The 16,793-nt window shown below is 35.1% G+C and overlaps 1 protein-coding gene across 1 annotated transcript; it reads right to left on the reverse strand.

The window, feature by feature from the left end:
- Positions 1–1,877: 1,877 nt before the first annotated feature.
- On the reverse strand, positions 1,878–15,642 carry qtrt1 (queuine tRNA-ribosyltransferase 1). The gene is given in 9 exon segments (NM_201010.1): positions 1,878–2,160; positions 2,238–2,322; positions 5,996–6,105; positions 7,202–7,277; positions 7,400–7,538; positions 13,154–13,348; positions 14,210–14,348; positions 15,221–15,289; positions 15,379–15,642. Coding segments are annotated over 9 exon segments (1,203 nt in total). The 5' UTR covers positions 15,616–15,642; the 3' UTR covers positions 1,878–2,007.
- Positions 15,643–16,793: the final 1,151 nt, after the last annotated feature.

The raw sequence follows: 16,793 nt of genomic DNA on the forward strand, positions 1-16,793 counted from the left end.
CAGGGTGCCGGTGTCAGCGCTTCCCTAAGTAAAGTCTAGATCGGATACGGGGCCGGCCAGAAATGCGATATGCACATTAATATAGCAGCATTTTTTAATCACACTGTATAACAATATTAATATTTTTACAGTACTGTAAAGGTTGGGTTTAAGGTTGGGGTGGGAGTAGACATTATTACCTTAATTTCGTAGATTTAATGTAATTTAATAGATAACTTAAATAATACTCGGTACAACTACTGTTTTTACATTATGGTGATGGTTGGGTTTAGGGTTGGGGTGGGGGTAGACGTTAATAAAATAAAATAAATGGTAAATTTCATAAATAATAAAAATTATTCTCTTTAACCTCCGGCTGCAACCATATCAGATCTAGCAACAACAACTTTAGTGGCATTTCTCGCTGCAGAAGTTGTAGAAGCACTAACAGAAGCGTCAGCCAATCAGGTCGCTGAATGCAAATATACCAGCTCAGACAGGAGCTTATTGCTGACAAATTTCAATTACTGACGCTGCAATGACAATCGTGTCGGCCCCAACTTCAGACACACCCTCTTGTCCTTAAAATGTTTTTTTTTTTTTTTTTAATTAAAAACTGCTTTTATTCTAGCCAAAATACAACAAATAAGACTTTCTTCAGACAAAAAAAGCATTATCAGACATACTGTGAAAATTTCCTCACTCTGTTAAATATCGTTTGGGAAATATTTAAGAAAGAAAACAAAAATCAAAGGGGGGCTAATAATTCTGACTTCAACTGTATATCTGTATATTTATATGCTATTTATGCACCAAAATAATTAAATCATCATCATCATATAGTTGATATAATACATCAAATAATGTTAATATTACTAATAAAAAATATTTCATGCATGTGTGCTTTTTTCTTGGCAACAGGTTAAATGTAAACCATGATATATCCTAAAAAGGTAAACAGTACATAATGTTTGCACAACAAATAACTTATAATTTAAATATGTGCTGTTTCATGAAATTTTTTTCAACATATTTAAAAGTAATTTATTTTATGGTATTTCTAATAACCAGTTACATTTATTATACTCCTTATAATTATTTTTTTTATCTTAGTCATCATGACAGTGCGTTCGTTTTTACAAGCTATTTTGATAGATACTAGTCTTTAGCTTAAAGTGCAACTTAATAACTAGGTTAATTAGGCAAGTCATTGGACAACAGTGTTTTGTTTTGCAGCCAATCATACATTTTGAATATTTATATATTTAGCAATTTCTCTGTGAATATAGGAATAAAGTTTTGGGGTATTTGAGTAAAAGAGTTTTATAATTATTAATATAAGTTTTTTTTTTCTTTTTGGTTACTCTTGACTATTGTAATACAGGGGTGCCAAAACTCAGTCTTGGAGGGCCGGTGTCCTGGAGAGTTTAGCTCCAAACCTAACCAAACACACCGGAAGCAGCTAATCAAGCTCTTACTAGATATACTAGAAACTTTCTGGCAGGTGTGTTAAAGCAAGTTGGAGCTAAACTCAGCAGGACAGTGATCCTTCAGGACCGGGTGTGAACACCCCTGTTGTAAAGCATCCTATAGAAAATATTCATTATAAAAGATCTGTGAGGGGTGCACTCATTTATGCTGAGCACTGTATATACAGGCGCACGCACACACACGCACGCACGCACACTCACATTAAAATTATTATTCCTGCCAAAAACCTCTAATAAGAAAAAAATATTTCTAAATAAGAAAAATATGTACAAAATACTGTGGAAAAAACAAAAATTGGAATATTTTTGAAAAATAATTAGGCTAATTATTGTCTTCAATTGCATGTTATTCAGAAACAAAATAAAAAAAAATACATACTTTTAATTTTGACAAAAGTTAGATTCAGCTTAAAATGAAAATAAGATTTTATTTACAAAACGGGTATTTCACATACTACATGTTTAAAATATTAGTATAAAAATGCATTTTAATAATGCACAATTCTTCTGTTAACCCTCATCTCTCCAGGTGTTCCTCTCAGCTCAGGCAGATGTTGACTGACTGCAGAGCCTCTACAGCCCAGCTGGGGTACTGCGAGCTGGACGGGAACATCCTCTTCATGAACTCCTTCACAAACTCGGGAAACCTCTGATCAATGATGCTCTGGCGCACTGAACGCATGAGGCTCAGCTAAAGCAGACAGGAGCAAACAGTCACTACAACAGTAATAAATATGTCATTTGAACATGTGGTATATTGATAATCACCTGATAGGAGATGTTGTGGATGGTGATGTGATGCATGGCTGCAGTGTCACTCTTGAACAGGGCATGAAGGTAAGCTCGACTGTGTCTGTCAATGTCAAGACAAAGAAATTAAAATCAAACATTGAAAGACTTAGACTTTGATTGATTTTGGGCAGGGTTAAATGGTAGTACACTTAAAAAAAAAAAGGAAATTCCCTCATTTATTCTCCCTTTTGTGTGCTTTTAAACCTTTATGAGTTTCTACATTCTAATGACATCACATACTGTACATTCAATTTCCGGTTAGTTTTTTTAGATTGAAAAAAGAAACTGTGAAACACCAATGATGATTTAATATGTTGTGTGTTTTATTAGACTGTATAGAGTAACATTATAAATAAACACTACAATGTATATAGCATGACAAAACAGAGCTGTTCCGTCTATACAAATGCAATCTCATGGCAATCCATAACTTTTTGAATTAGTGGCTAATTCGTGTGAATTCTTATGATCTAATTCATACAATTTAGTACGATTTGCTCATCACCCAATGACAGTTGGGTTTAGGGGTAGGGTTAGGTGCCACGCCTCTTTTTTAAAATTGTACATTTTCGTACGACTGAACTGACTTAGCCATTAAAATGACCAAACTTATTATACTTACGTTTTCTCCTGAAATCAAGCTGTCTATAGATGTTCATTACTGGAAGAACTGCAAGCAACTGTGGCATAATAAACGCTCAGCTGATTTTGTGTGGCATTATACTTCAGCTGCTTTCAGCCTGACTTCTACTTCATACTACATGAGAAGTTAAACACTTTATACCTCTACCATTAAAAGATTATGTGCATTTTAGTTCAGTGACATTTACATTGAATGAACTGATCAAAATCTATTTATGTTGGGGTGGCCTGTGCCTCAACCCTCACTAACTGATAGGTGTGAACTAAATGGCTCTTTTACGATAGGTGTTACCCTTTTACAATCTTAATGGGTACAAGCAAAACAGCTGAAACATCTGATAAGAAGGTCCTGCTGAGTCTCGTAAACACAGAATGGTTTGCTTGTTTCTAGTATCTAACGGACAGTACTTTGGGTTAAAGGGCCACAAAATCCCCCATTTGTGTTTACACACCTCTAGTTTGAAAAAAGTCAGGAAAGTGGGTGTGTACAGCTTTGTTTAGGTGGGAGTGTCGGGGGAGGGAAAGAGGGAAGGTTTTGCTTAAAAATGGGAGTTTCCGTTAGGGCACGCGCTGATCTTCACAGAGGGAAAACGAACTCAAACACAGGGGAGAAAGACTTGGAGAGCAGAACTTTCAGTTTATAATATTGTACTTTAATATTTCAGTGATATTAATGTACTGTTAACTTAATAACTAAATCATTTTGACTACGGTATGTCTTTAAAAACTGAAAGAGTACTGCTGACGATATGAACTAACTTTGCCATCCTGCAAAAACACTTTCTTTGCCTTTCCAGATGACTTTATTAATAAGTGATTTGAGTCATTGCAGAGATGCATGGATGCAGTCCTCCAAGCTCATGGGAGTCATACACAATATTAATTATTTATTTAATAATTTTCCACTGCAGTAGGACTTTATATTCTACTGTACATAATTTATGTTAAGCGACAAGACTTTTGTCTACGCAAATTCAGACCTTACTGTCCCAATTAAATAATTACAAAATCAAGGCATGATCATATTTATTTTGGTAAAATAATCGCAATTTAGAGGCAGTAATCTAGAAGTCAAGTTATTATTTGTTTTTTCTAAAACTTGAATAGACGAAAACACTTTTGTCAGGTAGTGTTTGTTTAATCTAATCAGATTAGGACTTCCAAATTGCTAAAGTGTTTCCATAAGCATCAGATGTGTGTTTAGCCAGTGAATTCTCAGACTAGGCCACCAATGACTTCCTTTTCCAATTGATGGTCACCATTGAGTATTATAGGAGCCAACAGTGACCCAAAAACTATTCAAATAGAACAGCATAAGAATCTCATAAAAAAATTGGAGGGTGAGGAAATGGTGATAGCATTTTCATTTAGGAAGTGAACTACACAGTTAAAATCCATGCAAAATTAAAACATACAATGCTTATTTTGCGAGCAAACATTGTTCAGGTGAACAATTATTAATAACAAAATATATATATATAATAAATAATAAAAAAAAATTGCTTTGACTTTTCACATCCGCCTGTGATCAGTTGACAGCAATTTACATGTGTTTTGTAAACAGGAAATAAGATGGTTAAACACACACAGACAACCTCAACCACAAGATGCAATGCTCGGGTAATTGTCATGGTGGTGATGATAACAGAAAACTTTAGAATGTAATACTTGTGTCAGCTGTTGCTTTTGTAACGCAAGCAAAAAGTTAATTGCAGATTTTGGAAAGAAAGAAAGAAAGAAACAAACAAACAAACAAACAAAGAAACAGAAAAAAATAAATTAAATTAAAAATACACTAAATTTAAAATAAATAAACATATTAATTTTCAAATATCATAAAAGTTGAATTTGGTTAAATTTCCATGTTTTTCCAAGTTCGGGTATGAATTTTGAGACCTGTGAAGACCTCTTCTGTGAAGATCTCATTAATTTCTGGTAAATTATGATGTTTTTTCTGCATAAAGCAATATGAATATAAATTTACCAGATGTGACTTGAACAGCTTTATTTGCAAATGATCTAACACTTTAGACAGTTAGCAATGATTTTGTGGGGTAGCGCATCTGCATGAAATATAACAAACAAACTGTAAACACAGACTAATAGAATAAAGCTTATGCAAATGGTGTTGTATGGTTTTCTGAAGAGTCTATCTGGATTCAGGTACAGAAATTTAATAACCAAATGTAAATAAGTCACACTATACACTACCTGACAAAAGTCTTGTCACCTATCCAAGTTTTAGAAACAACAAATAATAACTTGACATATCAATAATCTTCATGTCTGGTGACTGGGCTGGCCAATCCTGCAGCACCTCGAGCTTCTTTGCTTTCAGGAGCTTGAATGTGGAGGCTAAAGTATTAGCAGGAGTGCTATCCTGCAGAAGAATTTGCCCTCTCCTGTAGATAGTAATGTAATGGGCAGCACACATGTGCTGATACTGTATCTCACGCTGTTAATGTTGCAATCCACTCTGCACATCTGCCCAAATCATGTTTTTATATCGTCAACTAACTTGACTAATTTCTGTAAGAATCTTAGATTCATGTGTCAGTAGGTCTTCTGCAGTATTTGTGATGATTGGGATGCAGTTCAACAGATGATTTTTCTGGAAAATCTACCTTCTGCCACTTTTCCAAGTGATCAACTAGAATTCCTTGCCCAACTCTTGCCTTTACAACGGCGATCGATGACAAGACTTTTGTCAGGTTGATTGTAAAAAAAAAATTATAAAATTAATAAAAAATACAATTAATTAATTAGTCATAAGCCTTGTCCGAATTCACTCTATTAAAGTTAAACTTTGCACAATGACGCCACAATATTCTGAACTGTAGTTCTCGATCACCTATAATACCAACTCAACAATGCAGATTCTGTATTGTGACCATTGCATATGCGCACGTTGCAATATCATTTTTGAAAAGATACATGGTACAGCCCTACTTTACACAGACTTTAACTACCTATCCTGATCAAAATATCCATTTTAGGGGTTAACTGCTCTGCTATAAGTATTGCAGTAGAATGTCATCATATTGAAGCCACTATTCATTCAGTTAAAGTGCAGACGGATGCATGTACTGTACCTCCTGCAGGTGGGACACTGGCAGTCAGGATCAATGGGCTGAAAGTCTTTGGCGTATTGTTTCTGTTTGAGCTGCAAAGATCCCCAGGGCACTAAAGCAGAGCCAAATCTCTGAAACGGTCACACATGTCCTCATTAAAAGCAGATCTAGATTTAAATGTGTATGATTAGCTAACTGAAAAATAAATAAAGTCTTAAAACTCTTCCAGGTTTAATCTGACAGGCCCAATCAGACCTGAGCCTCTAATAATGCAGCAGAAACACGGCGATAAGAAGCCTTTAAGCTTAAGTATCCAATTGTTTCCAGTCAGTGACCCACGCTCTGCGCAGCCTTCATCTGCAGCTTGAGCTGTATTGAACAGACGCACGTCATTTTTTAACTATACCGGCTGTTTTTTAACTGAACTAAATTTATTTTTTATCTCTGGTGTTTTTTGACATGTGCTTGTCATTTGTCATTGACAACATTATTTAATCTTTTGTTTTCACTGGTAAAATCAGACATTTGTCATTATGAGATTTCTTTTTGCATTTTATTCAACATTATATAAACTACAGTGGTTATACTGGCACTGTTAAACATTTATTTTCATGCACAACACTATGTGTTAGCTATAAAAGAAAAAAAATACATCAAATGCTTGTCATGATCATAACTGTAAAATGCGATATGATCATTTAAATGTTGTGTGCAGCCAGTTTCTTTTTCACTTTCGAGTGCGTCTCATGGCTGCGGTCAATGTGATAAATAAAACACACAAATGCAAATCGTTCTTTCAGCGTGGCTCCCAAATGATCGCTCTGTGCAACAGACTGAACATTATTTAAACTGTATTACCTGTTATTCACAGCCTATGCAGGTTCTGTTCACTAAAGTATGCGTCATTGATAGTAGTAAACAAATAGTTCGCAGTCAGCTCAAGTGTGATTTCGTGGCCACAAATACATCATTACAAGAAGACAGAAATGACATTTTTGGATGAATTATACCTTATGAATACAGTATTTCACACTTTTAACGACATTTGAAGGTGTTCATGTTCGTGTGGAGACTGTGCGACCGCTTTTAAGCTTCTCTCCTGACCTTGAAAATATAATTGGCTGATTCGTAGAAAAGCTAAATTAAGATCGTGTGTAGGGTCGAAGTTCGTGATCTTTTTTCGATTAATCGTGCAGCCCTACCAGTGAGCAGAAATCCAGTACTTACTGCTGTTCGAGTTGGGAAAACGCAGTCAAACATATCACAGCCCAGAGCAACACAGACTACTAGGTCCACAGCGTAGCTAAAACACAACATTAAAACACACACACACACATGCACACAGTCAACAGTCCATATACAAACATAATAATGTAAACTACAATGGCATAAACTGAAAGCATAATCAGAAGAAGTGTGGTTTACCCGACTCCCATGAGGTAGCGGGGTTTTTCTCTTGGGAGATGGTCTGTGCTGAGAGTCACCATCTTCCAGAAATCGTCCTTTTCCTCTCCGCCGCTCAATCCACCGATGGCGAAGCCCGGCACGTCACGCTTTGTCATTTCTGAGTGTAATAATAATAGATAGAAATCACAACCATGAGAGAACATTATGGTTAGGTGTAACTGAAGGGTTAAATTCAATTAAATCTGTTAAATTTATAAGAACACATCTGTCAATTTACACAAAACACAAAATAACACAAAAGATGATATTTTGAGGAATGTTGAAAACCTGTAACCATTGACATCCATAAAATACCACATACTATGGAAACCAATGCTTGCAGGTTTCTGCCATTCTCCAAAGTACCTTCATTTGTGTTCAACAGAACAAAAAAATCTTTGGAACAAGTCAAAGGGTAGTAGTTCAATTCAATTGATCTTTATTTGTGTAGCACTTTTAAAATGTACTGTAGATTGTGTCAAAGCAGCTTCACATAGAAGATTATAATGAACTGAAACAGTGTCAGTTCAGTTTGCAGAGTTAAAGTTCAGTTAAGTTCAGTTAAGTTAGATAAGTTTATTTTAGTTCAGTTCAGTGTGGTTTGATATTCATTGCTGAGTCCAAACACTGAAGAGTAATCCATTGATGCGCAGCTTAACAAGTACCAAACAATGCAAGCCGGTAATAAATCGCAACATTATTCAATTTTTTGGGTGAACTACTACTTTAAAAAGAACCCTGAAAATTGTATGAACTTGATTTTATTTCATTATATTTATTTATTTCGAACATAAAAAAAGCCTACACAAAACAATTCTTTAAACAAAACCCATTTCAACATGATCGAAATGGAGTGGGATGAAGCACAAGCTTATTATGTCCACCACCCCATTACCACATACATCATTCATCTATTACTTTAACTTATTTCTTCTTTTACCCGTCTCTTCTTTTAACATGAAACATACAAGCTTCAAATGAGAGATATTTAATCCTTTTGGCATTGTTGACATTTTATTCGTAGAACATAGTTGTATAACTTCATATAATATATGATGTCGATTACTATGTTGTAAAAACCCCATGACAATTTCATGTAAAAATGCAGGGTGCTGTTTTTTTATTATGTTTTTTAACAATTTTAAGTTGATTGAACATAAAACGATAACAATTCCTTTTGACCCAACACAAATCGATTAAGTTAATGTAATGGCTTTTACAATTTTTTGTGGATTGAACAAAACAATTAAATTGTCTATAAGAAGTAAAAAAAAAAAAAAAAAACAGGCAGAAAGACATTTTTTGAGTGCATGTTAAAAAAAGAAAATTCACATTAATTTAGGACTATTGGGGGCTCCATTTTTTTTTTTAAATAACCTCTATGTCATGCTCATAATTGGGTTTCTTGTTTTAACCACTTGCTGTGGGTTTTTTCTTTTTCTTTTTTTCTTTGGGTTAAAGCTTTGGTATGTCAATTTTACAATTAAAAAAAATAATAATTTGCTGTTTGTTCAAACTACTTAAATTGAGCTGAAACAACACAATTCTTGAGTTTTAGGGGGGCAACTTAACTGTTTTATGTTTAACGCAATTAAATTTAGTTGATTTAATTCTTTCATGTTGCCCAACAAAAATTGACAGAGAAGGCAAAAGTACACACATCTATTACTCAAATAGAAGTACAGATACTCATGTTTAAAATGACTCTGCTAAAAGTGAAAGTACAGACTACACTTTTGTACTCAAGTAAAAGCAAAGTAAAAAGTATCCATTACTAGTACATGTTTTAGTTTCACTAATAGTAATCATCTAGTCATATCGACTAATCATATAGTCAATAAAATATATATAGTTAAAAAAAATCTGTTAAACAGCATGCATTATGTATTAGGAAATATGGAAAAAACAAAGGAAATACATTTATTTGTTCACAAAAAAGCACTTTTTTTCTCAGGGTATTAGATTGAAAGACCAGAAAAATCCTGTGCAGTAAGATCAAAAGTGGACTAAAGACTTCCTAACATTTACATGGCATGTTTTTGAACTAAATTGTGTCTCTCTTGTTTAACTGTGATCAAATCAAGCAAAATGTGTCTCATTACAGTGTAAACAGGGCAGCATCAGTCATGTTTAATTGGCCGTCTCCCTCTGTCTCATCTGAATAGTCATCATTGCCTTTCTCAAAGTAATCTTCATAAACTAGCCTACATAAAGTGGCACCACTGATTTAAAATATGTAAGGAGTGAAAAGGGATAAAAGTGTAATAATGTATATTGTTTATAATATATAATTTATTATTTAATGTTTCTTATGTATAATATACAATTTAGTATTATTTATTATATATTTTTTAGTGATAATAAGTGTAAAAATGTACAAAGTAAAAGTAAAAAGTTGTCAGAAAAATAAATAGTGGAGTAAGTACTGAAGTATTGATACCAGTAAAATCTACTTAAGTACAGTTACAAAGTATTTGTACTTCACTACGTCCCATCTCTGCAATTTGATCGTGTGCAACCCATCATTTCTTACAGTGTAGCTATATGGTTAAACCTAAATAGTTTTACTCTATCAAATTATATTCTACCAATGATGAAAACTGTGCTATGATTATGGTTTCAATCCCATAGTAACATATTGGTACAAAATTAAATGTATATACACAATCTTTAATTTAAACTAAATTTTATACTTTATTTCTGACATCTGCCCACATTCAAACCGTTTTTATATGGCACAATGCAGCAACATAAGAGACACAATCCTAGCTATGCAGTAAATCCTAAGCTAAGATGATTACCTTATATAGTAGAACCTTAATAAATACTATACAATTTTTTTCTAAACACAGAGAGAGAGAGAGAGAGAGAGAGAGAGAGAGAGAGAGAGAGAGAGAGAGAGAGAGAGAGAGAGAGAGAGAGAGAGAGAGAGAGAGAGAGAGAGAGAGAGAGAGAGACAGAGAGACAGAGAGACAGAGAGAGAAGGAGAGAGAAAGACCTGGGGCCTCATGTATCAACGCTGCGTACGCACAAAAACTTTGCGTACGCCAGGTTTCACGCTCAGAATCGCTCACGTTTGGATTTACTAACAATGAACTGAACGTGGGAATGTGCGCAGCTTCACGGCAGCTTTCTGGCAGGCGTACGCACATTTTTTGTGCGTGTCTGTTTTATTTCCATTGGCGACTCCTAGAGGCAGTTGTGTTAAATTCCTCTCTACAAAGTGACTGAGCCTTGCAATGGCAGCTGTATGAGACGGGTTCATCGATCTAGCAGGTAAATAAGATTTCCATACCATACAGTTGACCAGCTAAACATTAAAGCACAATTTGGAGCGGTCGCCTGTTTTCCCCATGTAATCTGAGCTATCTACCGCACGCACATTGCTATAAAGACACTATCTAAAGATGAATTTGCATGCCTGAATCAGAAACATTTCCATTCAATAAATGTGCAAATAAAATATGATGCACAAACTTATTGATGATTCCTACTTGTCTTTCTCGTGATAAATAGTAGGCAAAATCTGATATGTAGGGGGGAAAAAACAAGAAAGAGTTCATCAGACGCTGGATTCGAGCCGAGTTCATGCTCGAACGTGTCAAAACATGATCACATGCGTCTTAGGAGCGCGCCACTGAGACTGTTGCGAGTGCTGCAATATTTTACAGATATAAACCACACTATTTCTTTTTTTAATGCAGTCAGTGCGATGTTCAGACCCAACTGTGTTAACCGCATCAGCTAAACTCTCCCACTCTATTTTTTTTCTTTTGTTGTTAATTCCGGAGAACAAACTTGCAAATAACACCGCTTTTCTCCAGTCTACCTCCGAAAGGAGCACCACCAATTCACATTCTGTTCAAAGTTTCTCTTCTTGCTTGCTTTTGCCTTTGCTTTTTCGTTGGGTTTTTCCATTAGCATAGTCATTATCATATTCATACGGGGGAGGAGGCAGGGAGGGGTTTTGCGCTCGTGCATGTTGCGCTCAGTTTCACGTTCATTCGGATGTACAAAAGAATATGCGTGAGATTCGGCGTACGCAGTGTTTCATACATCTGAATTTTTTTCTACGTACGCACATTTACAGCTTTGTGCGAACGCAATGTTTTAGTAAGATTTCCACGCAAGTCTTCGTACATGAGGCCCCTGATGGTTCGTTGGTAAAATTTCTGAAAGACATGTTGCAGTTTAGCTAAATTAATTAGTGCCTCCTCCTGAAGTGACTTGCGATACAACTTTGCCGTTTGCAATGCATTTAAGCATCGTTTTCTAGTCGCAGCTTTATTCTCGAAATGTAATTTGTCTAACGTGACGTCCCTCCATTGTAAAAAGAGACATTTTGTGTCTGCCAGTTTGTTTAATTGCGGGAGTTCCATTAGCATTTTAGGAAAGCAGTTTCAAAAGCAGTTTAGGAAATATGTTCAATAACATCTGGCCAATGCAGATTTTGTCATATGACTGCATTTTGGTTATTTTCAACTGGTTTGGCCCAAAGAAATCAGTGTGGTGTGAAAAGGATCCAAAAATGGCAGAACAATACTACAATGTATCATTTGTTGAACTTGGTCTAAACCAAATCATCCGAACCACATCTGTGAAAGCCCCTTAAGGGTGTACTTACATTAAACTATGTGAACTGTGCCCGGGCACATTTGACCCCTATGTTTGTTTGACAAATGAAAGTGCTCAGGGGAAGCAGAAGCTACATACTGACCTTATTTGGCAGGGTCGTGAGGTCTGTAAGTTGATCATTTTTAAAAGGTAGGAGTCAGAACAGTCTATTTCGAGTTTGGTGAACATGGCTTAAATGCAGATCAAAAGGTGCATCCCTTATCACGTACCTAATCCCTATTCAATGCCATTTTGTAGAGTAAATTGTATAAATGGCGCATTCACACTGAAGATTCTAATTGGAGTAAGGGCACTTTAAAATACCCAGATGATGCATTTATTCAACATGGGATCTGATCGATTGGCCAACCTTGACCCAGTTGGAAGTGGTGGGCCAGAGTGGGGTTTGGTACACTTATAGTGGGAGTGTTAAGCAGGCCCAAACACAAAACTGAAAACATGACGTCACTTTTAAGAGACTGCTTCATTTTTATTTATAAATCATTCTTGGTTTTAAATAAACGCAAACTGTCATAGTTTATCAAAGATATAAACCCCTTACTTTACCGCTTTCAGCAATCCTCCTAATGTGCTCAGAACGATGACGTTTGAAATTTATGAACGTCAAAAACGGCCTGTTTAGTGTTGGAAAAATATTAACTGAATGAAGAGAGAGAACCCAGTCCAAGAGACTCGAACAAGCAGAAGAACTCCTTTATTTAGACATGTTAGTTAATCTGCAGTCATACAGCATCTTCAAGAAGTCCACAAGACTGCAAGAGTCTACTGGAGTCTCTTACAAGGTCTGCAGTCTTCAAGTCTTATCACAAGTCTGAAAACAGCTCTAAATTGAGTCTTTAACAATTTTTTAGGAGAAGGGAAGTGGTTAGGTGGATATGGCTAAACAAAGCATGTAAAATATCGGAGTCAGCAAGATAACTAACATTTAAGTGTTAGAAACCTGCCCACCTACTGACCACAGAAGTTAATCAACAAAAGGCTTTCTAGCAAAAGATCTGACTGTTTATCACTTCATATCAAATGACTACCTTCATGCTACCAAAAACCCAGAATTGGTGCAAAATAAACTGAAACTTAACAGGCCTGTCTAGTGCTCACCTTTTAAACAGGCCTTGCGTAGTTCAGCATCAAGTCCTCCTTGAATAATGGCGAACAGGTTCTGTCGATCTGGGTTCTTGTTTGCTGCGATGCAGCGGTCCAGCCAGCGCACAGAGCGATGCATGGCCTCCTCCACCCGCGGCCCTTTAACTGTACTGCTGACCACGTCATCTAGCTGCATCATGATGTCTGAGCCTGAGGGATATAGACAGTCATAAAGATTTGAGTTAGCATTAGTTTAATGTACTAAACTGGGCGAGAGACAATAGTTGTGTACCAAATGACACACTATTCACTTATACACTATACACTTATACTATACTTGTATGGGTTTAGTGTTGCCCCAAATGGAACACTAACATATATGAAATTCTAACTTTGCCAAACGGAAATTTAAACCGCTTCCCAGAAGATGTTTAATGGTTGTTAATTAGTAAAATTAATGACCAAACTACAAAATAGTCATCTGTGTGCCTCACACAGGTGAGTGGTCGTGACAAACCACCTGTAGAGAAAACATTCTTTCATCTCTTTAAAAAACACATGCACCAGTTTTGCAAATTTACACCAGTCACTTTCTTACAATCACATTATATCTCAAACTACATTCTATGTTTTTTAAAGAAACACTTCAGTTTCTTTCCCAGAATGCAAAGCAATTGTGGCATCACAACAGTTCATTATCCAAATGCCCAAGAGTTAAGGACATTCTATTTAAACCCATTCAAATGCTCCACCAGTAGGGGACACTTGTGTAGCATAATCAATGACGTACATCCGAGTCAATGAGATGGAGGGAACTTAGCAAGTGAAGGGCATAAACAATTGAACCGGAATGCAGTTCAGGCAAGAGCAATTTTAGCTTAGTTTAGCATAAACTACTGAATCAGATTAGACGGTTAGCATCTCATAAAAAAGTGTTCGGATCATTTTCCTATTAAAAGAAAACTCAACTGTTTAACTTGGTAGGCTGTCTATCCTTAAACCTCCAACTAGGTGACTTGTAAAATTACCCTTCTCCTAAAAAAAATTGAAAAAGGTGTGAGATGCTCATACCCAGGCTGTTTTGTATGGCGATGGATTGCTCAGGGGTGAGCAGAATTTCCTTTCCATCGTAAGGGGAACGGAACGTGACGCCCTCCTCCGTCACTTCCGACAACTCCACTAGAGACACCATCTGGAAACCGCCACTGTCCTATTAGTTAAAAACAGGGTGAAAAACTATAGTAAGGGGAGTTCAATGAGCAATACAAATCACGGCAGGCTATGGTTTCTCAATTCAGAGGCTGGGATCCACTCAAGGGTCACACAAAACTGCCTAGAGCCCTCAAAGATACACAAAAGTATTCAAATTCACAAATGAAGAATAATAAGTTAAAAAAAAAAAAAAAAAAAAAAAAAAAAAAAAAAAACGAATTCATATATTCATACATACACACATTTATATATATTTCCTACAATTGATCAAGGAAAAAAAAAAAAACTATTAGAATTTAGAAAAATGCGTTAGAAAATTCTGCAACTTCAAAATTAAGCTTTAGTAGACCTAACACCAATTAGCTAATTAACATATTATACATTAATATAGTCATATTATATGTCTATATATTTCATCAGTTTTTGCTCACGTTGTGTATGTGTTGTCAAGTTCAATATACGCTAGTCAAACTGTGCCATCATTCAAAATTGAGGTAAAGTTGGTTTTATATTCCCACATTCAGTTTTTCTCATTAATAATATAATCTCAGAAAAAAAAAAAAATATATATATATATATATATATATATATATATATATATATATATATATATATATATATATATTAATTGGGAATTCTAAATAGGAAAATCATATTAGCAGTCAACAATCATCAAAGTACAGCATTGTTCACAGTCAATTAAATAGTGCTAATGTTGTTTTAAAGTCATACTTGCATGCAATTTCAGACCCTTTATTCAAAGTACCATGGTATGTACTGATGTATAGAGCTGCCACTAAACGAATGTGTGAATATAAAAACCAACTTTAACTCAATTTATTCAAGCTGCCACTTTGTCATTTAACTTACTGTTAAGAGATTCCTTCTCCATTTCATAAATCCATGCAGTCCGTTGGCTTTCTCTATTAAATCAGGACCCTGTTAGAAAACAGAAATAAAAGTTAAAAACATAGTACTTTGATTATGATGCTTTATCCAGACACTCTGAGGTGTTTGCTCTCACTCACCGGTCTCATGCCCAGATGATAGGTGTTTCCCAGGCAGATCTGACAGTCCAGATCCTCCAGCTGGTCAGCAGTGATGCCTTTCATGGTGCCCTGAGTGCCTACGGGCATAAACACCGGCGTGTTGACCGCGCAGTGCGGGAGAGTCAGACTGCAGGCTCTCGCTTTGCTCACCGGACACTCCGCCACGATACGAAGTGCAAGGGGGGCAGCCGAAGATACAGCTTTTACAGATGCCATACTACCTAGTTCCCTCTCATGTGTGCTGTCGTCTATGGGCGCAGCCATTTTGAATAACAATGACCGACTCGCGTGTGAGTTGTTCATTTGAGTCGAATCTTTTAGGATTGATTCGGTCGGATTTTTTAAGGATTAATTAATATATAGTTAAAATCAAAATTTTTAGCCCCCTCTGATTTTTTTCTTTTTTTTTTTTAATTCATAAATTATGTTTAACAGAGCAAAGAAATTTTCACACTATGTCTGATAATATTTTTATTATGGAGAAAGTCTTATTTGTTTTATTTCGACTTGAATAACAGCAGTTTTTAATCTTAAAATAATAATAATAATAATAATAATAATAAAAATGTCAAAATTATTAGCCCCTTTAAGCTATATATTTTTTCGATAGTCTACAGAACAAACCACAATAACTTGCCTAATCATCCTAAACTGCCTATTTAAATTAGTTAACTTAGTTGAGCCTTTAAATGTCACTTTAAGCTGTATAGAAGTGTCTTGAAAAATATCTAGTCAAATATTATTTACTGTCATCATGACAAAGATCAAATAAATCATTTTTTTAGAAATGAGTTATTAAGGGGTTATAAGTTAATTATAAGTTATAAATTCAACTGTACACAGAAAATAACAGAAAGGAAGAACACTTATGCAATAAAAGTGTAAAAATGAGAAGGTAATACGACATGACAAATCACTTTTTAAAATTAGGTGCAAGTTTTTTTTTTTTTTTAAGTAATAATAAATAAAATAAATAAATAAATAAGATTAAGTCTTTAAAATATTGCAAAGTTTTATTAGGTTGTTTCTTATTTCTGTTAATGTATAGTGGCAGTGACCCTTTATTCATCTTAAAATACTGCCCATTTACGCTAACGAATTTAGATTTTTCCAAATCCATTATATGCAAATTTTGAAATCAACAGTTCAATTTAATTGTGGTATTTAGCTTCACATGGAATGTCAAATAACACAATAATTGTAGGTTTCTTAAATTTCACCAACTGATTGCTGATACAATTAATTAGGGCATGGAATTATTTTTTTATGAACATGCAGGTGCACTGATTCCAGGCCTTGAACCCAAAAAGATATCTGTTGAAGAAAAAAAAAAAAAAAAACCTGACAAATGTCTTCAAATACACTAGCCAAAAGACATTAGCCTAACCATTATA

Source organism: Danio rerio, chromosome 3 (assembly GCF_052040795.2).
Source record: "Danio rerio strain M-AB ecotype USA chromosome 3, GRCz13ab, whole genome shotgun sequence".
Taxonomy (NCBI): Eukaryota; Metazoa; Chordata; class Actinopteri; order Cypriniformes; family Danionidae; genus Danio; species Danio rerio.